This window comes from Puma concolor, chromosome C1 (assembly GCF_028749965.1).
Source record: "Puma concolor isolate L17-30 chromosome C1, mPumCon1.1.hap2, whole genome shotgun sequence".
Classification (NCBI taxonomy): Eukaryota; Metazoa; Chordata; class Mammalia; order Carnivora; family Felidae; genus Puma; species Puma concolor.
In genome coordinates this window covers 127,215,166-127,237,221 of record NC_141674.1, presented here as the reverse complement: position 1 = coordinate 127,237,221, position 22,056 = coordinate 127,215,166, and the positions used below count along the sequence as shown (strand labels likewise).

Here is a 22,056-nt window from a genome sequence, read left to right as displayed (position 1 = left end):
AATCTCCCCTCCCCTGCTGTTCCTCCCTGTCTCTCTTCTCTCAGGCTCTCTGCTGCAGGCCTCCCTTATCCCTCAGCCCCAAGTCTAGGGGGAGGGATGAAGGCTGGACAAAAATGACATCATTCAAGAAAAAATTAATTTGCCCCATTTGTCAAGAGCTATTTCTACCCTCCTTTCTGTGAAGTTTTATTTAAGCAAGTCATTTTTCCATTAATTCTTTCAGAGCTTTTCATTTTAGTTCATGGGTGACAGTTTCTTAGCCACCTTCCCTTTTAATTCATCTCCTAAGGGACTCTGGATGGAGTCCCACTGTCTGGAATGGAATGCCCAGAATGGGTCTCTGGGTTTGGTCCCAGAATCCAGCAACCAGGATGCCTAAAATCTCTTGTCTTCAAGCTCCTGGAGCTGGGGTATTAGGAGAGATGCTGCCCAACCGAGCTGGTTCCTCCTTCTGCCTTACCCACATCCAACCCACTAGCAAGTCCTGTTAGCTCTGCTCCAGTTCCTTTCATTGCCCATCTTTCCCATTTCCTGCTACTACCTGGTCCAAGCCACAGGCGTATGTGGACCACTACAGAAGCTCCAAACTGGTCTCCTACCCTCATTCTTGTTCTCGTACAATTTGTTCTCTATTCGGAAATCAGAGTAAGAGGTAAAACTCAGATCAAGTCACTTCCTTGCTTAAAGTTTCCAAGGACTTTTCATCACACTTAGAGTAAAATCTAGACTTGAACATGGTGTAGGAGGCCCCACACAGTCTCTCCCAGGGCTCCCATTGCTCTTTGTTGGCCTCCTGCCTGTTCTTTGGAGCACTTTACTGTCCTGCTGTTCCACCTGCCTGGAATGCTCTTGTTTTGGCTCATCATAGGATAGGCTCCTTTTCACCTTTAGTTCCTGGTTGAAATGTCAGCTCCTCAGAGAGGTCTTCCCCAACTCCAGCCACTCTCTCACCCATTGTTCCATTCCTTTCCTTTTCTATGCAGTCTGTCACTACTGTGTTTAGTGGCTCACTCAGTGGTTTCCCCTCCTTGAAGGTAAAAACCACGTGAGCCTGTCTATATCTCTAGTGTCCAGAGAGGTATCTGGCATGTAGACCAGACCCAATGAATGAAAGAATAAACCATTATTTATTGAGGACTAGAGATGACAGTGTTTGATTAGAGAGCACTGTCAAAACATTGTTACAAGACAATATTTACGTTCATTGATTAGTAGAAAACAGATAAGCTCCTTTCAATTGTAAAATCTTTACGTTTTACCTGAATATTTTTGCTTACATTGCTCTATTTCATTTCTACCTGTAGATTAGGTGTGAGGTCACATGGCTTAAAAGTGGTGGAATGAGGCTCCTGTCCAGCGTTGCTCTTTCCCTATACCCCAGTGGCCATTGCATATCATAGATCTCATGTTAGCATGGTAAATTGCACAATTTGTAAGTTGGTTGGTTTGGATACATATTCTTTGGTCTCTGGGAGCTGAAAGGGAAAAAAACCAAATCTAATCCAATTGGAGCTTATATGTTTTAAAACAGGGGTCTTGGACCCTATGACATAGCACGATATTCCCCAAATTTACCTGTTGATTAAAATGGTAAGGGATGTTGTTATAAAAAAAAAGTGCCTAGGCCCTCCTTTGGACATTCTGATTCAGTGGATGGGGCCCAAAAAAGAATTTTAGCAAGCACCACAGGTGATCCTTATCCTGAGAGTGGTTTGGGGAAAGCTTTTGTGGTGGAATGAGAGAAGCGGCCCTAGGTACAATCCTAGCTCTGCTATTTACTAGCTGTGTGATCCTGAGCAAATTACTTAACCTCCTTGCATTCCTTAGGTAATAATAGGTAATGTTGAGGGAGGATTAAATGTGAGCAGGTATGTGCTCATATCCCTCTGACTTCTCTGGGACTTTTAGCTTCCTTCATGTAGAGAGGACTGAGCTCCCCCACTCCATCCCTCACTAATTCTAACCTTCCTGGGTTGGTTCCAGAACCAGCTTCAAGAAGAATTCAACCTAGTTGAGGGCTTTGGAGACACAAAAATGTCATCTCATTGATATCTTATTTTGGTCTTTCTCAGCTCTACATTGGATCTTGTAGTGAAGAGACCCAGCGGCTGCCAGTTACATTTCCCTCCCAGTGAAGATGGCATGGATTTCTGGAATCTTCTATGCTGAGCCTTCATCATTTTATTTTCTTACCTCCATGGAGGTGGTAGGATATAGTTGTTAAGCCTTTGGGTCAGACTGCCTGGGTTCAAATCCTGTTTCTGCTCCCTACAAGCTATGTGATATTGGACAAATTGCTTAACCTCCGTCCCTCAGTTTCTTCATCTATAAAATTGGCATAATAATAGATACTATCTCCTAGTGTTGTTATAGTGAGTTAATTTATAGTGAGTTAATTGAGTTAATACATGGTAGGTGCTGAGAGCTGTGCCTAGCACAAAGTAAATGCTCAGCAAAGGTTAGTCACAATGGTTCTCTCAAGGATAGCCATGGAATTAAACACAAAACAAAAACTGAAGGAAGCACACTTCATCTAAACTGCAGTCATAGGCAGTGGTGCTGACACCAGTTATCTGAGTGTCATTTCTACTAAGTTTTCTTTGAAAGGGTGGGTCCTTGCTCAAGCTTCACATTTAAATTATTTTTTAACATTTTAAATTTATTTTTGGAGATAGAGCACAAGCCATGATGGGCAGAGAGAGAGAGGAAGACACAGAATCTGAAGCAGGCTCCAGGTTCTGAGCTGTCAGCACAGAGCCCAACGCGGGGCTCGAACCCATGGACTGCGAGATCATGACCTGAGCCCAAGTCAGACAGACACTTAACCAACCGATCCACGCAGGGGCCCCTCAAGCTTCACATTTAGAGCAAAACCTTGCTCTTTGCTCTAGGTCTGGGAAGCTTGTTCTGTCTTGCTCTCCTCCCACCTCATATACTTCTAGAACTGGGGCATATACTCTTGTGTTCTGTGGAATAGTCTACAGAAATGCTTCAGACTTTCTGCAGTGTTCAATTTGAATGCCAGTTATTTTTTTTTAGTTTTTAAACTTTATTTATTTATTTTGAGAGAGAGAGAGAGAGAGCATATGCGTGTGGGGTGGGGCAGAGAGAGAGAGAGAGAGAGAGAGAGAAGGAATTCCAAGCAGGCTTTGCACTGTCAGCTTGGAGCCCAGTGTGGGGCTCTAACTCACGAACCTGTAAGATCATGACCTGAGCCAAAACCAACAGTTGGATGCTTACCCAACTGAGTCACCCAAGCGCCCCTGAATGCCATTTAAATATACTTTTAATTGTTTAAAAAATATATGTAAAGCAGTACCTGACCAAAAGTATCCTAGACCAAATTCTTTTAAAAAAAATTTTTTTTAATGTTTATTCATTTTTTGATAGAGAGAGACAGAGCATGAGTGGGGGTGGGGCAGAGAGAGAGGGAGACACAGAATCCGAAGCAGTCTCTAGGCTCCGAATTGATAGCACAGAGCCTGACGCGGGGCTCGAACACACGTGAGATCATGACCTGAGCCGAAGTCAGATGCCCAACTGACTGAGCCACCCAGGTGCCCCTAGACCAAATTCATAAAAAAAAATTTTTTTTTAAATGTTTATCTATTCCTGAGAGAGAAAGAGAGAGAGAGTGCCTGAAAGCATGAGCAGGGGAGGGGCAGAATGAAAGAGGGACACAGAATTGGAGGCAGGCTCTAGGCTCTGAGCTCTGAGCTGTCAGCACAGAGCCCAGTGTGGGGCTCGAACTCACAAGCCATGAGATCATGACCTGAGCTGAAGTTGGATGCTTAACTTCCATCCAGGCACCCCATCCAGGCGCCCCAATCCTAGAACAAATTCTAACATGCTAGAGACTACCTCCTCATTTGGGGCTGCCAGGTTACTCATTTTGTGCAGACTTTGGAATAAAACATCTTCTGCTGTCTCTGTATATATTTGAAGATCTCATAAATTGGTCTTTGATAAAGAAGCTGCTAATTCTAAACTGCTCTTTCATTTATGTATATGCATTATTTGTTTTCCATTTTAAATCTAGACCACTAATGTCAAATTTTAGGCCTGATGGTGTTGCAGTGGTGAGTTCCCCATCATAGCACATGGGCACAGCTCTTGCATGTCCAGAAGGCTCAGTGTAGCTTCTTGGAGCATATGTTCCTCAGGTGGCACAGTCAACCAGGTAGTAATAAGTGAAAGCACAACGTGGCCATCATACCTTATTTTAGATAGTCTTTGAAATTCTTTTTTCTTTAAAGTTTATTTATTTTGAGAGAGAGAGAGAGACTGAGAGAGAGTGGGGGAGGGGCAGAGACGGAGGGAGAGACAGAGAGTCCTAAGCAGGCTCCACGCTGTCAGCATAGAGCCTGACATGCAGCCTGATCTCACTAACTGTGAGACCATGAGCAGATCCAAAATCAAGAGTTGGACACTTAACTGACTGAGCCACCCAGGTGGTCCTGAAATTCTTTTAAATTCTAATTCTAATTTTAAATTATAAATCCTTTATATCTTAAATATAAGGTAAGGAAAACCAAGCAGTTCTTAGAAATTGTTAGTGATTCAGCTTTGAAACAAGACGTTCCTAATTCTCCTCTTTCAGAGTTCTGGATTAGTTTCATTGTAGAGTATTCTGAGATTATATGATTAACTTTCTTTTTAACTATTACCCTTCCCACCCCTTATATGTCAATGGGGATGTTCTGTGTACTGTGCACTGAGACAAACCATAGAAAGAAAATGGATTCCCAAATCTGAGTAAACAAGCAATTGGCATCCTTAATCTGTGAATTCTAATTTTTACTGTTTTAGTTGACTTTATAGTAAGTAAAGACATTTGAAGTTAAAAAGTTTAAAGTAATAAAATACCACTTTTATCTTTTTTGATGACATAGCATTCTACTTGAAAATAGGGTATACCTAATAAAAAAAAATTTAAATCCACACTCTCAAAACATTGTAAGTGGAAGGTCCCATCCCTCCCCCAGCAAAGCTGTAATAGGCTGGCCTGTGGTAAAAAGGCAATCAGAAGCTGTTTATCACACAAATCACATAAAGTGGTGGTCAACAGATTTTAGACACAGACATTCCTTTTACATTAGATGCAAACATTGGTAGCATTTCTTGTCGTAAGTACCTGTTTGGTCCATTTCTCTAATACGAACTTCTGGATCCCAGCAGTTCTCTTGGACCACTCTGAAGACCCTCCCATCTTTCAGCATCTTTGCTTCCCCCTAGGAGACAAAACTCACATCAGCAAAAGGTGGCCTAAGCTTACTTATTCTTCATTGTATGCTTTGGAACATGGTTCTCCCCTAATGTTTTTAGGGGTTTTTACTTAGTCCTCAAAGAAGTAGAAGTTTGTTCATTTAACAGGCCTCAGCTTTTTATCCTCATGCCTTAATGTTGACTTTGAATCAAAGGGGTGTGCTCTGTGAGTGTCTGTGGCTGGACATAGAAAAAGTTCATGGCCATAGCCCTTTGGGGCTGCATACTGAGGATGGCTGGTCACCTTGCTGATCTGAACTGCTCGCTGCAAGACCTGAGAGGATGGCCTAGTGTCTGGAAAAATCCAGATCCATAACATTTTAGATTTGGAAAGGGCCTCTAAGATAGACATCTAGTCCAACCTTTTTGTTTTATAGAGGAGCAACAGATGGATAGTGACAGTAAATGATTTATCTAACAGAGCAAGTCTCACTGATGTCAACACCTGCAGTAGGAGGCAGGCAATGAAGTGAATCACTTTAGTAGCATGTATGAAATTTGGTGCTGAGCTGCTGGCTTCCACCAGGCATCATGTCTGCCTGTATACACCATGTTTAATACTCAGTGCAGGGTTCCTCTAAATTGGACTTCCATTTGGTGATCCCTAGAGAAAAGGGAAAGGTCTTATCCAGGTCTTTGATATCAGAGTGATCAGGTACAAATCACCATTCTACCACTTACTGTGTAGCCTTGAGCAAGTTAAAAAAACATCTCTGAGACTCAGTTTTCTCATCTTTAAAATAGGAATAATAATGTTACTTACCTTAAAGGGATGTTGTAAGCATGGAATGGGTAATCCATATAAGTGGAGTATCTGACACATGTTAAGTGTTGGTTATTGTAAGTATTTGCTATTCATGATGTGTGGCTAATTAGGGACTAGACTATCCCCTGATATTCCCCTGCTTTGAGGGCACACTACCTCTGTGGTGCTTCAGGGGCTCAGACTTGCCTTTGGCCCTATACGATTTGGCCTAGTGGGTATGTGGTGATCAAAGGCCTTGTGCTCTGCTTGGTGGAGTCCTCTGCCCTTCTGCTCGTGCTCTTGGCTTGATCATGAGTTGCACACAGGCCTTGCCACAGCTTCCTTCTCCACCCTTCTATTCCATGGATAAGACCTTCCCTGCCTCCTACATGGAGAAAGCCAGCTACTTTTTACCTTCACGTGTGGCAGACCGTTCATATTTGGCATGCATAAGTAAGACCTCAGATTCATGTTTCATTTCTTTGTAAAAAATTTTTTTTAATGTATATTTATTTTTGAGACACAGAGAGAGAGACAGAGAGTGAACAGGGGAGGGACCGAGAGAGAGGGGGAGACACAGAATCTGAAATAGGCTCCAGGCTCTGAGCTGTCAGCACAGAACCTGATGTAGGGCTTGAACTCATGAGCTGTGAGATCATGATCTGAGCCAAAGACAGACACTTATCCGACTGAGGCACCGAGGCGACCCTATGTTTTCATTTCTGATGGCTATGGAAAAGGTCAGCAAGCAAGTGACTTGTGTAACTGAGACAGATGTCTACAACTCAGCAGACTTGAGTCTCTGGACATCAGGATTGATTTCAGTTCCCATCCTTTTCTGACCTTGGCAGCATCTGAACAACCTTCCCAGATTGGGGAATCTCCTATGAGAGTCTTGGTGGAGGCAGGTCCCAGACTCCCTTTGATAAAGCCCCAAAGCTCCAATACATGCTCTCCTTGCCCCAAGCTTGACCAGTCAATGCTTGGGTTTTAATCAAGATCAAGGGATGCAAAAAGACAGGATCAGTGAATTTATTCTCCCAGCGATGCCAGCAGTGGCTACATGCTGTGTCCATTGGCAGTGGTACCAGTGGCCGTGTCCAGTGTCCAGCTACGAGGCAGCAATGCCCTAGCCAGGCTAGTCCTGTGGTGTGGCATTGGCTGTGGCATTGGCATTGGCTGTGGCTTCAATCACCTGCACATCTTATGATTGTGGTTCCCTAGGCATGTGTAATTCTTGAGGGGCTTAAAATACTTGCAACTAATTCCTTTTCTGCTTAAACTAACTATTGTTGGTTTTTGTTATTTGCCACCAAGAATCTTGAATGATACTGATTGCACAAAGAGAATATAGGAACACATGTCTTTCCATTTGGTGAAGAAGGGAGGGGAGAGGAATGACGGTAAAAGAAAAAATCAAGAAATAAACTTTTATTTGCCAAATTAGAGGCTTTATGTTTCTTTTACTCCTAAGTAGGGAAGCTTAAACACCATAAAATAATCAGAATAGCAGAGTGCTGAAGAGCATGTATTCTGACAAACCTGGGTTTAAATTTCATGAAAATACTTACTACAGTAGAATTGGCCAAGTTAGGGAATTTCTGGGCTGAAGCCTCACTTTTTCTATCTGCAAAATGTAGATGATTATATTTGTCATGCTTGTGGCCACCCAGCATCCTTGGAACACTTCTGTGTGTAAGGGAAGTTTATGAGGGAGATTCCTGACTTCACTTTCCCAGCCTCCCTTGTAGTGAGGGTACTAACATGCGTGTAAAAACTACCTTCTGGTATGGGTGCTGTCTGAGGTATCAGACGTGTCTAGAGCAGAAATGGTAGCACTTTGGTCTCCAGTCTCAGCCTGAGTGTGAGGTTCCTGTCTCTGGCTAGAAGAGGCAGCACTTGCATCTTTGCTGATGCAGCCCCCACCCCCCCAGGTATGATTGGACATTGTGCATGTTAGCACAGCCTCATGGATTGATCTTTTGTCCTCCCAGGAGGTCTGTGAGCTGCCTTTCCACTTAAGCAAGCTAGAGTGGGTTCTTTTGTTTGCATCTTAGAACACTGAGTGAAACAGGAGATTCAGTAATAGAATGTTTAAAAAAATTTTTTTAATGTTTATTTAGTTTTGAGAGAAAGAGAGAGAGTGTGTGTGCGGGTGAGGGGCAAAGACAGAGGAGACAGAGGATCTGAAGCAGTCTCTGTGCTGACAGCAGAGAACCCAATGCGGAGCTCAAACTCATGAACTGTGAGATCACAACCTGAGCCTTAATTGACTGAGCCACCCAGGTGTCCCAATAGTAGAATGTTTGTGAAGAATTTAGCACCAGGTCAGAGAATATGCTCAATCATTTTGGACCAAATTTTACCATATATTATCAATGGCAAGGGAGGAAGTTGGGTTTTTCTGGGAGATAGATGAGTAAGTTTCGGTTTCAGACAAAGAAGAGCACATTAAAGAAGAAATGAGTCATTTAGTTCAACTCTTGCATCTTATGGATGCAGTGACTTGTCCAAAGTCATACACTAAGTTGGTTTAGGGCGGGGATAAGACCCAAGTTTATGGAGCCATTTTCCACACCACCACACTGATATTGGTAATTGGGGGCTATCTAGTAGGCAAAGGTTAGTTACTATCATTTCCTAAACGTTCTGATCTTTTGAGGGGATTGTACTCATTGCATGGCAGGAGAATCACTCACTAAACCTCTCTCTCCACATCCTTCCTGTTGGATCCATGGTAAGGCTAATGAATGACAGTAACTGTCAGTAGAACTCTTTCTGACTGTCAAGTACCACAGAGAAGCGGCTGTGTCCCATAATAGGCTCCCAATTCTCATTGTTTCTTCAGCCAGAATTTTGGGACCTGACAGCCATTGTTAAGAATCAATTCTTGATCCCTCTCACTTTACATTTGGGGACCCAGTGTCTTTTCAGGGCTGCAAATGTGCCTCAGAGGGCAGCACTTGGTGCTGGGGGTAGGACAGAGGAGTCTCTTGGGTTATGTTTTTAACGTTAACATCAGTGTCAACCAAGATCTTAAACTAAACTAATAACCAAATAATTGGAGTAAGCTGCTCTAATTTATTCAACCCACAAACAAATTTCATTTTTCTAAACTCTCTAAGGAAAACCAAATTCTTTTTTTAAAAGCTTCCCAACCAACGATTGTCATCCAGAAAAACCATTTCAAATATACCTCTAATATTTTTAAAGCCAGAACACCATGACATAATAGAAATCATGGTATTGAAGAAGTCAGGAGACCAGGATCCTATGTGTAAACACTTAACCTCCCAGAACCTCAGATACTAACTATAAAATAAGAGTTTAGAGTAAGTGATGTGTAAGGTCTCTTCCCAGGATGGTGTAATATGCTGCTCCAATCCTCCTGCAGGAATAAAAGACCTTTTCTCCCAGCTTCTGGGAGTGTTGCTGACAGCTCTGGGCTATCAGCCCCTATGGGGAGATAGGAAGACTGCCTCAGTTGAGAAGAGTCACCTCCCTCCCTCCAGGTCCTGCTTCATTTCCAGGGCAGCCCACTTCCAATGACTGGTTGACACAGAGTTATGAAGGCCCCTCTCTTTGTCCTCCCGCACCCCCAACTTGGGACAGTTCTGAAGGTTAGCTTTAGAGCTCCAGGTAGGGTTGGCTGAGGCTCCATTGAAACATCACAGCTCAACATTGCCTTCTGTTCTATCCTGCTTCGTTCTCTTCACTTCCCACTGGTGTCCATTGTCTGACACTTCCTGATAAGCCTCCTGCATGCTAATTTCTGTCTCAGAGTCTGATTTCCAGGGACCCTAATCTGTGACACTTCTGGTTTTCACATTCTAATTCTTTTTTTTTTTAATTAAAAAAATGCTTATTTATTTTTGAAAGAGAGAGAGAGGGAGACACCAGGCTGTCAGCACAGAGCTCAACGTGGGGCTCGAACTCAAGAAACTTGTGACCTGAGCCAAAGTCAGGCGCTTGACTGCTTGAGCCACTCAGGTGCTCTTCACATTCTAATTCTAATACTATCCACAAATAAGTTTCAATATGTCTGGTATTCAAATGACCGTTACTGCATGTGTCATTAAAAGTGTGTGTGTGTGTGTGTGTGTGTGTGTGTGTGTGTGTGTGTGTTTAAGTTTATTTTTTTATTCTTGAGACAGAGAGAGAGAGAGAGCATGAGCTGGGGAGGGACAGAGACAGAGAGAGGGAGACAGAATCTGAAGCAGGGTGAGCTGTGTGTTCTTTATCCACTTGAGTGGCTTCCTGGCTCCCCAGTGACGGAATGAGAGATAATAGAAAAAAATATTTATTGGTCTCTGCCCCTGGTTCCTGGCACAAAGCTCCCGAAACCCTTGTAATTTCTTAAGTAATAAGAACCCTAGGAGCATCTCTTACTTTAACATTTGGTCTTTGAACCCCTGACTTAGGGCTGCTTAAACCCTCATTAATTCCTAAGTGGTAGAGCACCAGGAGCATCTTTTGTTACATTGATGTGACTCTGAGTAGACTCCTGGATGGCTCCTGGATGGCAGCTGGTCATCAGAAAGACCAAGCCATGATGAGAAGCTTAGAATTTCCAGTCCTCCCACCACTTCTAGAAATGGAGTTAATAATTGAACATGTCTACATGAGAAAGCCTCCAAAGAATCCCAATAGTATGGGGTTCTGGGAGCTTCCAGAATGGAGAACACATCCACAGCAGGAGGATGAATGCATCTCAACTGTATAGGGATGGAAGGTCCTGAGCTTGGGACCCAGGTGAAAAACTGGGTAGGCCGGCCTTTCTTTCTTTCTTTCTTTCTTTCTTTCTTTCTTTCTTTCTTTCTTTCTTTCTTTCTTTCTTTCTTTCTTTCTTATGTTTATTTATTTTGAGATAGAGCATGGGCAGGGGAGGGGCAGAGAGAGTGAGAGACAGGATCTGAAGTGGGCTCTATACTGACAGCAGAACCCAATGTGGGGCTCAAAATCAAGAACCACAAGATCGCAACCTGAGCCAAAGTCAGACACTCAACTGACTGAGCCACCCAGGTGCTCCAGTTTTTTCTTTATGGGGGAAATAATCTTGAGAGCAGGAACCTAATGAGATCACGCAGGATAGTATGTGTGAAAATGCTAAACAGATAGAAATAATGTGTATGTGTGTATGTGCATGTGCACGCATGTCTGTATTGTATTCCCAAGGGCCTGAAAAGCACTCAGTGGATGTTCTTGATGCTTCTGACCCAAGGATTTGTAAAGGACCCCATGCCTACCCTCTGAAATGCTCCCAGGTGTTCTCCCCCCACCGGCTCTGAAAGGAGGCCATACAAAATGACTTGCTACCTATACTTTTATAAATACTCAACCAAATGACAAATGGTGTGTTTCAGTTGTGAACAAAGCTCGATTCATTCCAAGAGCAATGAAAAACCAAAGGTTAAGGAGACAAACACATGGGGAAGACCAGAGAAATGTTTTGGAAAGATTTTTCAGAGGACAAGAGTCTCCAAGGTAAATCAGTCATGGGGGCTACAAAATATTTGTTCAAAAGAATGTGGGAGAACAGAAAGAAATTTCAACTACCAAATACTGGATTTTCTCATTGCTTAGCCTAATTTCCATATTTATTTACATTTGCAAGTTGCTTTTCCAGTGACTGTAATCCCTGACCACTATAATTATGAAAAATACAGATCCGGTTCTGTTGTGTTTTGATTTGTTTTTGAGAAGGAAGAAGAGTGTTACTGTTTGTTCTATTTAATTGTATCCAATTTTGCTGGAAATATGTAGGTGGTAGATATGAAATGTTTTCGTTCCTGTTTTCTTTAGGAGATTTACTGTTTATGAATCTCTCTTTTTTTTTTTTTAATTTTTTAATGTTTTATTTAGTTTTGACTGAGAGAGAGAGACAGAGCATGAGCGGGGGAGGGGCAGAGAAAGAGGGAGGCATACAATCCGAAACAGGCTCCAGGCTCTGAGCTGTCAGCACAGAGCCTGATGTGGGGCTCGAACTCACAGACCGCAAGATAATGACCTGAGCCGGTCAGACACTCAACCGACTGAGCCACCCAGGTGCCCCTGTTTATGAATCTCTTGACATAAAAACAAAATGAAATGAAAGTCATTCAAATGCAGTACCAAGGTTACAAACTGGACTTCAAAACCAATCACAGACTTCCCAGTCCTGCATTTGGGGCTTCTCAGTAGCCTTGAAATCAGCTCCACCCAGACTGTTCTCTTCCTTAGGCAGATTTGAGGCCAGCTGAGATCATCAGCTCCTGGGGTAGAACTAGCACTTTTAATGGGAGGAGTGTAGCACAGTGTCTAAACAAGCACTTAGTGGGCATTCTTTAATGAAGGTGAAAACGAGCCACCCCAGAGATTCTGATGTTCAAAACTCTTTATTCTCCACTGCCTTCAGGATCAAGTACAAAGGCCTACACCTGTTCTTCAAGACCCCGTCTGATGAGGCTTCTGCCCACCTTTCTGGCTTCTTCACACCTCTTGGCTCCCTAAACTCTGCCTGTCTCTGTTCATTTTCCACAGAGCCATCAAGGTGGTCTTTTTAAGCCATTAAGACCCTCCAGAGCATCTGTGCATTGAGAATAAATCCAGACTCTGCAGCATGTCCCCATCATCCCTCCATGACCTGGCCCCTGCCTACCTCACCAATCTCATTTTCTATCGTCTCCCTCTTTCACTACATTTCAGCCATATTCCCTTCCTTTTTGTTCCTTGAACACAGCTCTTTCTCATTTGGTGGGCTTTGCAACTGCTATTCCTCATCCAGGGACACTTGCCCAGGCTTTTCCTTCCTGTCCTCTAAGTCTTAGCTGGCTCCCTGAGCAGCCAGCCCAGTGAATCTTCCCCAGTCACTTGCAACCACAGCACTGTTTTTCATTCCATTCTCTGTAGTGATCACATTTGTCATCCCCTAGAATTTGAGCACCATGAGGGCAGCAGCGTCTCAGACTTGTTCACCAGCATATTCCTGGTGTCTAGACTGGTGGGCCTAACACAAAATAGGAGTCAATATAAATCAGTGAGTAAGTGAATGAATGTCTAAGCCAGTGGTTCTCAGAATCCCCAGAGGCTTGTCAAAACATGGATTGCCATCCTGACCCTCAGAGTCCCTGAGTTGGTAGATCTGGGGTGAGACCCCCAAATTTACATTCCTCCCAAGTTACCTCTGCACATGGTAACTGTGTCCTCCCAGACCACAATTCCTCCAGGGCCTGCTCCCAGGGCCTGTCTATGTCTAGCGGGAAGCTCAGGAATGTTCCCTCTGAGCTCCACCAGAGCAGAAAATGCCTCTGAAAGTGAAGTCAGTCCTGACCTGTGTGCAGGGCTAGACTTCAGCTCACTTTTAGGTGGGCCTCGTTATTTGCAGAATGCTTTGCCCCAGCCCTTCCTCCTCTTGCTTTTCCTCTTACCAAACAACCCTTAATAGCGATGGCTTTTTCTCCTCCTTGTCTCCGGTGTTTAATTTCTCCAGCTTGTGCTCAAACTTAAACTGTGCCATTTATTTGGTTGGCCTTAATATAATGTAATAACCTATGGAAGGAGCCCACCTCTCTTCCTTGAGGCAGAGCAATAAATGCTAAAATTGATTCTAGGGCAGAGGGAAAAAAAAAGAAAGGAAAAAAAATATTTCTTAATGGCTTCTCAAATTGCAATTTTAGTTTCCTAAATCCTGCTCTTTGAATTCACCCTCATTTTTCCTAGTCATTTTGAGAAACTCAGTGCTGCTCCCTTGCCTACTACAAAGTCAGTAAGAGGACCTGAGTTGAGCTCCATGGAGGCCTGCCTGCAAGAACATCTCAGGCTCAGGATGTCCCTGGTCCAAGGTACATACACACTTTGGAGAAACTCACCTTGCTGTGATGTTGGAGCTGCACCCAGCCTCCATAGCCGAATCTCTGTGGAGGAGAAGCACAGTCAGGCTGGAGGAACAAAATAAGGATGACTGCAATAAAGGGGTGTCCCTGTGGCAGAGGGTCCTGAGCTACAATCTTTCAGGTTATGACCTTCCCATTTTCTGCCCTGACACCCATGTATCACTTTTTCGATATTGATATTTAAGTCAATTTACTTTTTTCCCTCAAATATATTTATTCAGGAAGAAAATTGTGTATCATAGAAATGCTAGTTTTATCTAGGTTGCAGTTTTTTTTTTTTATTTTTTATTAAAAAAAATTTTTTTTTAACGTTTATTTATTTTTGAGACAGAGAGAGACAGAGCATGAACAGGGGAGGGTCAGAGAGAGAGGGAGACACAGAATCTAAAACAGGCTCCAGGCTCTGAGCCATCAGCACAGAGCCTGACGAGAGGCTGAAACTCATGGACCGTGAAATCATGACCTGAGCGAAGTCGGACGCTCAACCGACTGAGCCACACAGGCGCCCCTAGGTTGCAGTTTTGTTGTTTTTTTTTTAATTTTTTTTAACGTTTTATTTATTTTTGAGACAGAGAGAGACAGAGCATGAACGGGGGAGGGGCAGAGAGAGAGGGAGACACAGAATCGGAAGCAGGCTCCAGGCTCTGAGCCATCAGTCCAGAGCCCGACGCGGGGCTCAAACTCACGGACCGCGAGATCGTGACCTGAGCTGAAGTCGGACGCTTAACCGACTGAGCCACCCAGGTGCCCCTAGGTTGCAGTTTTTAAGTGAGGATTAACATCAGGGCACCTGGGTGCCTCAGTCAGTTGAGTGTCCAACTTAGGCTCCAGTCATGATCTCGAGGTTCCTGGGTTTGAGCCCTGCGTCAGGCTCTGTGCTGACATCTCAGAGCCTGGAGCCTGCTTCAGGCTCCTTCTCTCTCTGCCCCTCCCCTGCTTGCACTCTCTCTCTCTCTCTCTCTCTCTCTCTCTCAAATATAAACATTTTTAAAAAATTAAAAAATAAATACATGAGGATTAACCTTAAAAGATACTTGTTCATGGAATGCCTGGGTGGCTCAGTTGGTTGAACTCTTGATTTCAGCTCAGGTCATGATCTTGGCAGTTGATGGGTTTGAACCCTGCATCGGGCTCTGTGCTGATAGTGTGGAGTCTGCTTGGGATTTTCTCTCTCCCTTTCTCTCTGCCCCCTCCCACTTGTGCTCTCTCTCTTTCTCTCTCTCAAAATAAATGAATAAAATTTTAAAAATCCCCTATTCTAAAACAAACAAATAAATAAAATCTCATTTTGTTCATTCATTCTTCAAACCCTCAAGGAACCCCCACACTTAACCAGCCTTACTAGGGCAGAGAAAATAAAAGGACACTTCCAGCCTGTGTGGAACACAGGCTTGAACATGTGGGGCTGGGCTGGCAAGTTTTAAAGGGTAATGGTGTGTGAGACCTGCTGTGGTTGAGTAACACACAAGGTCTTTGGGAGTCGGGAAAAGCACAACTTGGGTTAGGTGGTGTCTAAGGAGGGAGGTTGAAAAGATAGTCTGGGATCATATTGGAGAGTAACTTCCAATGTTCTGTATTTCCATGCTTCAGATGAGTGCCTCTTGATGGAGGAAGAGAAGGTATTGGGCCAGAAACAATGGTGTGAGAAGCTCATCAACACTCTGGTCAGTAGTTATGGGTAGGGAACTTGAACATTAGCTCAACTTCTTGCTTGTTGTAGTTGGATGAGACCAGATAACAGTGGTTGGTTCTTATGCCATGCTACAGGGAAGTTGTCTTCAGGGAGTCAGGTCTTGGCAGGTCTTCTTCCTAGCAGCCCTCTCACCTCCAGACTGAGAGGGGAGGTCTGCGCCTATGGCACAAGGGTGTTTGTATGTCTCTGTGTCTGTGACCAGGGACTGCCAGTCAGATTTAAGATTTGGTCAATTCTGTACCAGCTTTATTCTACCTTGGCATAAGGTCTGTTCTTGAGTTCTAACTCCAAATAATCATATTAGCTCTGAAAGTCTACCTGCCTCCTTCCTAAGTGACAATAGGGGACCTGAAGTAGTAGGGTGGGCATGCAGAAGAAACTATTCATCAGAAACTATTAGCTTCTCCTCCATACCCAGTTTCTCCTTTGCCTGCACCCCTCCACCCCACTCTCCTCCTTTCATGCATTTGATACCATAGTGCTTCCCCCATTGTCTTCTCCTGGCTAAAGCTGCTGAGAGATGTATATTGGAGGAGGGGGTGGAATAAAGCCTCAACCAGTTACATTTTAGAGTAAACAAACTTTCTCTCAAATTAAAATTTGCCATTGAAATTTTACTTTACTGTAGAAGAAAAGTTTTGTTTTCTTATTTCCTTCTTTCCTTTTCTTCTTTCCTTCTCTGTTCCCTCTTTCCTCAGTCTTTTTCTTACATTTTGTTAATTTGCTAAGGAACTTTAACCCGTAAGCTAGCAGGCTAAAGTATTCGATTGGAGGAAGAACAGAAAGGCAGAGGGAGGCAGAACAAAGGGATCTTGTCACACGTGACAAACCACTTCTATTATCATTGGCTTTGTTGGGGTAACTTAGCATCTCAAAGTCACTGTTTCCTTATGTGTAAAATGAGGCTGATAGCTGTAGCTGTGACATAGGGTTTTATGGGAATTCATTAAGATAAAATTCATAGAAAGCTATTGACTCCAGACCCTGCTGATAGAAAGGGCCTCATCAATGCAAACAGTGATCATGATGGTGGTGACAGTGGCATTGGTGGTGCTGGAGGTGGAAGAGGTGGTGACAAAGGTGGTGATGGCGATGGTTGTGGCGTTTGTAGGGATGGCAGTGGCGGTATTGGCAATGGGAGAGGTTGTGAGGTGGTAGTGGTGATGGTTGTGCTGGTGAGCTTGGCGGTGGTGGGGGTGGCAGATGGACAGCATTGGGGGTAGCATAGTGGTGACAGTCTATTTTATCCTTAGGTGTGTCACCCTGTGTTCCTCCTTCCCCTTTCTTGGGAAGCACAAAATTTGAATACTCTGTGCTTCTCCTAAGCCCCCTGCAAAGGCGTAACCTATTTAGGGCAGCTGCTCCAAGTCCAGGCTCTACATAGTTCCACAGCTGTCATCCTAGGTTGAACAAAGCTTGGGGTCTGAAATTTATGACCTTGAGAGTTGTGATGAGAGCATATGCCTAGAAGCATTTACTGTCTGAAAATGACCAGTATCCCATAGGCATTTAAGGGCATGACAATAAAAAACCAAACTAAAAAATTCAAGGGAATTCAGTTCTATATACAAAAGATGTGTTTCTGAAATTGGTTTGTATGAATCAGAGGTGGATGAACTGAATGGCATTTTTACTGTCTTGGGAACCTCATACTTCCATGAGGTGAATAAGGAACCTCCTGTGTGATAAAAACAGGTATCTATTTCCTCAGAGGGGTTGTTTGAAAGTCAGGCTATGTCTGGGATTTTGACTCCTATAACCTTACAATGATCAAGTGTAATTAAATCATTGCTAATGAAAAAAAAGATGTAAGTATATAATTTTTTTAAAGTAAAGGCCAGAACTTTTGACCCCATTTAAAACTAGGAGAATCTTTGCAAATCCTACTATTGGGCACATAGTAGGTGGTCCATAAAGTCTTGCTGAAGGAGAAAGCCGTGACCTTATCATCATCGTTGTTGCTGTGAATAATCTCATTGTGGATCAACCCGAAACAACATTCACCATGGTTCCTTGGTCCACCATCCTCCTGTTTATGACAGCAGAGAGTGGGTCTCTTGATTCATCAGAAACAATTTAATCAAGAACCTCCTGAATATGCTCTTTCCACCTCAGATAGATTTTGCCCCCTAAGGATCTTAACTGTAAGTCTGAGTAAAGTCATCATTAGCAAGTGAAAATGGAAACATTTCTCAAATCCTAATCCTTTGTAATCATTAGTTAATTATCAATCCAGGAATGTTGATTCTGCTTTTCTGTTTCTTCACTGGAGTAAGAGGCCAAGGTTATTGAGGTGTGTCCATTAATGTTTAATGAGGAAAGGCAAGTTGGAAAACAGATACTAGTTCTTCCAAAGAGACTTCATCTTCTAAAATAAAACTAGTACTGGCTTCTTTTCATTCTTTTATTGGGAAGTTTGAAAACGTGATGAGAAAAGATCAGAGACTGATGTATTGAAATAATATTTTACCCATTAAGAAACAATTTGAAGACAAAGGAAAATCTACTGTAATTATTGAACTGCCTGAATACCAAGGAAATTGTGCTCTTGCCTAACATCACTTTAATACTCACTTTACTGTGACAATATAGACTGGGAGAGAGGGAGAAGGATACTAGCACTATTTACATGTCTATTTATTTATCTCACTCCTCCCAGTTTGAAAGCATAGAACTGTTTTCTGCTGGTTATTTCATCACTGGCCTACCTGCAATCAAATGAAAACTTCTATCACATGTCAGATCCACTTGCTTGACCTGTGGGTTGAAGTCAGGTTCCAATGACCCTTTGACAAGGCCCTCCATGGGTTTATTGAGTGTGGGGAATTGGGGAACAGTCTGGTGTCGAGAAAGGCACTGGGGGAAAGAGGGACCACCATGGTTCCATATAGCTCTGGGATTCTAGGCTCATTTCTGAGTCTCAGTTACCTTATTGGTCCAGTGAGGTTAATAATATAAATTTTATCTGCAATTCACATGATTTTATGTGAATCAAATATATATATTGCTCCCTGGAAGTATAAGAGTATAATGGTTATTATTACTATCATTATGTCATCAATGTTATTAAGTGTATCAGTTATCTGCTTACAGCATGTGAGACTACTAGCCTGGTTTATTGGGACAAATGCCCCTCCCCTCTTTTGAGGGGACAGGTAGACGTTAAGAAGGAGAAGGGGGAAAAAGAGCCAGCAGCAAGTGTGCTTGGGAAGTCTCCAGGGCACACATTTATGGTTATAGCCTCCCTGAGCTCTGTATCTTTCAGCTTCCTAAGCAGATTTAACATTGCCTTTAGGGCCCTGCATTAGGTGAGGGCACCTAGAAATTATCAGCTTTTGGTGAGAACTTCTTTGCTCAAACTGGAGGCAGGCTTCCAGGTGGGAGGCAGATAACAGGAGGTAGAATTGTGGCACAGGATACTAGGTAGGAAGTTTTCCCCCTTCAGCAAAGAAGAGGTACCTTTTAAGGCTGCTATGGGTCTTCATCACTAATCTTGATGAAGTGGTGTTTACACTTTAATAAAACATGATGAGGACAGTAGCATTCAGAGTAGCAAGTTCCCAAGTAGGCACTTAGACCCCTTCTGGAGGGTCAGTTGGTGCAGTTAGTTTTCACTACCTGCTATAGCAGAAAACCCTTTCAAAGATGGTTCAGCATCATTTGTATTTTTCAGTCTAAAATGTCTACCATCTATCTTACTTAAAATGCCAAAGGACGAAGAAATAAGATTAACATTCTCCCAGGAGACAACTAGGAGAAAAAAATACTTTCACTCGCTTGCGCAATAAACCATATTTTAATTAGAGTTTGGGTTAATTCATTTTCCTCCACTTGGGACAAAAAAGATGAAACATTATCAGTGGCATGAAAATACTAGAGAAGGCTGAAGATTGAATAAAACCTGATACTTAGCCTGAATAAAACTCAAGCCAATTGTAAATTTCTTTCATGTTTCCACCTCCTTCTTTTAGTATTCATTCAAAAGTTCTTAATGACAAAAGGAAATTTCCCTCTTTTGAGAAATACAGAGAAAGAGACACTCATTGTACAAAGGCTTCATGTCATTTTCTCTAGGGTTTTTTTGATGTTCCTACTCTCTAGTTCATAACAAGGATTTACAGCTTAAAGAACATCAAAAGGAAAGGTTTCAGACAGTGTCCTAAAATAGACTTTAAAAAAAAATTCCACAAAGCTATGTCTTGGTGCTTCTAAAACTTATTTTAAACATTTTGGAAAGGAGATGTGTTTTAGAAGTCCTGGAAGCCTATCACATTCCATTTTTTAATAGTCTTTTACTTGAAACTGTAACTTTAAATTCTGTAGTTGGCACGTATCTTCCAAGCAGCTGAATATGTGATTTAAATGGAAGTAAAACTGCCTGACTTAAATTGGCCAGAAATTTTAAAGAATGCTTCATTTGAGGGGAAAAGGGGATTTTGAGAAGGCACTTATTTCTTTGATCAGTGTTCTTTCAAAACAAATGTAAAAGTCATTTTTAAAAACTAAGAAATCAGAGATAGCAAATAAGTTTACATCACTCCTAGAGCAGAGAAACTTAACATCTAATTCCCCAAAGAAGAGATAGATCTGTAGTAGAAGCTGTAAGAAACCCTGGAAAAGTTCCAGAAATAATTCAGTAAATTAACCACCATTACCTTTTTTAGATCTGGCCATTCTTTTGGTAGAATATGACTATGGATGTCAATTTTCATCTCCACAGGATCAGAGGAGAAGCACGTAAAGAAGAAAGAAGTTTCGGTATCAAGAGATCTCCATAAAAACCATGGAGTTAATTGATTTACGTTGCCCCTTCTGGCACCAGTCAGTAGGCCTACTCGGCTCCGTCTAGGTCCACTGGAGCTGCCCTATTAAAGTTCAGAATTCTGTTTATTTGTCAACTTGTCTTTGAGTCATCAACTCTTTGGTAATCGGGACTCTGGGTACTAAATTTAAAAATAAAATAAAGGACTGTACTAAACCTCATAAGGTCAAATGTACTGCTGGATGCTTTTTTTTCCAACAGGTCCAAAATTGGCTAATACTTGTTTTTAAATATTTCAATTGTTTTCAAGATATACATAGTAAAAAATAAAGTAGGGCATGGTTAAAAATCAAATAGTACAGAGGGTTTTTAAAAAACAATAGATCACTGACTCACTTTTCATTGGTTTCATTTCTCAGAAGCAACCAATTTTAATGCTTTTGCTTTTTGTTCAGCTATTTACCTTTATGTCTTTAAACAATATTGATCAATTGGCTTGTTCATGAAGATTTAGCATGTTGAAAAGTTGTGGGTGAAGTTTCACCTTTACTTTTACCTTTTTATTATTATTTTTAAAAGTTTTATTTGTTTAAGTAATCTCTACACCTAATGTGGGGCTTGAACTCAAGATTGCAAGAGTCGCATGCTGTTCTGACTGAGCCAGCTGGATGTCTCTACCTTTACTGTTAAATCAGAGAAAGAGCCCATCCTTCATACATGTTATTTCTTCCATTGTCTTTTTCTTTCATATGTTCACTCATGCATTTAACATTTATTGAGAACTGCTATATGCTAAGGATATAAGGTTGAATGAGGTAAAATAATGCACATGTAATAGATGATTGTATGCTGCCTAAGTACAGGGGAAAGAACGAAGTAGCCATTCCCCTGGGAGTTGTCAAAGCAGTTGGGAGAGGGTTTCCACTGGAACAGAAAGTGGGGCTCATGGTCATGCCTCTAAAGAGAACCTAGAACAAAGCAGCCCTTTGTTATTCTATGTTAACCTTTCCTATTCCTGGAAAGCTCGAAATATTCAGGGACCTGGGGTCCCTGGCACAGCCTTGAAACTCCTTTGGGATGCTCCCTTCATTTCAGTCTCCACAGCACAGGGACTAAGTCATGGCCTTCCTACTAGGCTATTCAACTAGATTCCACATAAACTGTAACAAATACTATTTTCAACTAGAATCTGGGTAAATTATAACAAGTTAAACTAGATTCTGGATAAATTATAACAAACATTCTTTTCAGTGCTGCTCAGTTTGAAAAAAAAATACAGGAATCCTCAAGATCATTTTTAAAAAGTTCAATGAGCTGAAACTGAGTAAGTGAGCCTTAAATCAACCTGGAGGCACATGCTAATACCCAAAGGAAGCACTTTTTGAGCACTATGGCTCAGGCACTGTTCCAAGCATTTTACTCATATCAGTTCATTTATTCCTTGTAACAGTCCTATGAAAGAGGAACTATTATCAATATCCATTTTATAGAAGAGGAAACTGAAGCACAGAGAAGTTAGGTAACTTGTCCATGGTCACACCATAAGTGATAGAGACAGAACTTGAACCCTGGAAGTGTAGAGTCAGAGTTCTAGAACTTTGAGGATAAATATACCACAGATTAATAAGATATTATACCATGAGTTGTACAAAACTGAGACCCCTTCATTAAACTAGAATTCTTGAAGGGGCTAGACCCCTAGCAAATAAATATACTAGAA

General features: G+C 42.2%; 1 protein-coding gene and 1 long non-coding RNA gene across 3 annotated transcripts in view; one reads left to right on the top strand and one right to left on the bottom strand.

Moving 5' to 3' along the window:
- Positions 1–20,372, bottom strand: part of ACMSD (aminocarboxymuconate semialdehyde decarboxylase) — a 58,084-nt gene extending 37,712 nt beyond the window's left edge. For both annotated transcript variants that reach the window (XM_086715215.1, XM_025935405.2), the window contains exons 1-3: positions 20,230–20,372; positions 13,858–13,902; positions 5,135–5,231 (exon numbers count right to left, since the gene is read on the bottom strand). In XM_086715215.1, coding sequence (XP_086571341.1) covers positions 5,135–5,231; positions 13,858–13,902; positions 20,230–20,286 — 199 coding nt within the window. In that variant the 5' untranslated portion in view covers positions 20,287–20,372. The remainder of the gene's footprint in view (positions 1–5,134; positions 5,232–13,857; positions 13,903–20,229) is intronic.
- LOC112872283 (uncharacterized) overlaps positions 1–20,567 on the top strand; it is a 65,121-nt gene extending 44,554 nt beyond the window's left edge. Inside the window, exon 3 of the long non-coding RNA XR_003224659.2 lies at positions 20,295–20,567. This is a non-coding gene — a long non-coding RNA (uncharacterized LOC112872283). The remainder of the gene's footprint in view (positions 1–20,294) is intronic.
- Positions 20,568–22,056: the final 1,489 nt, after the last annotated feature.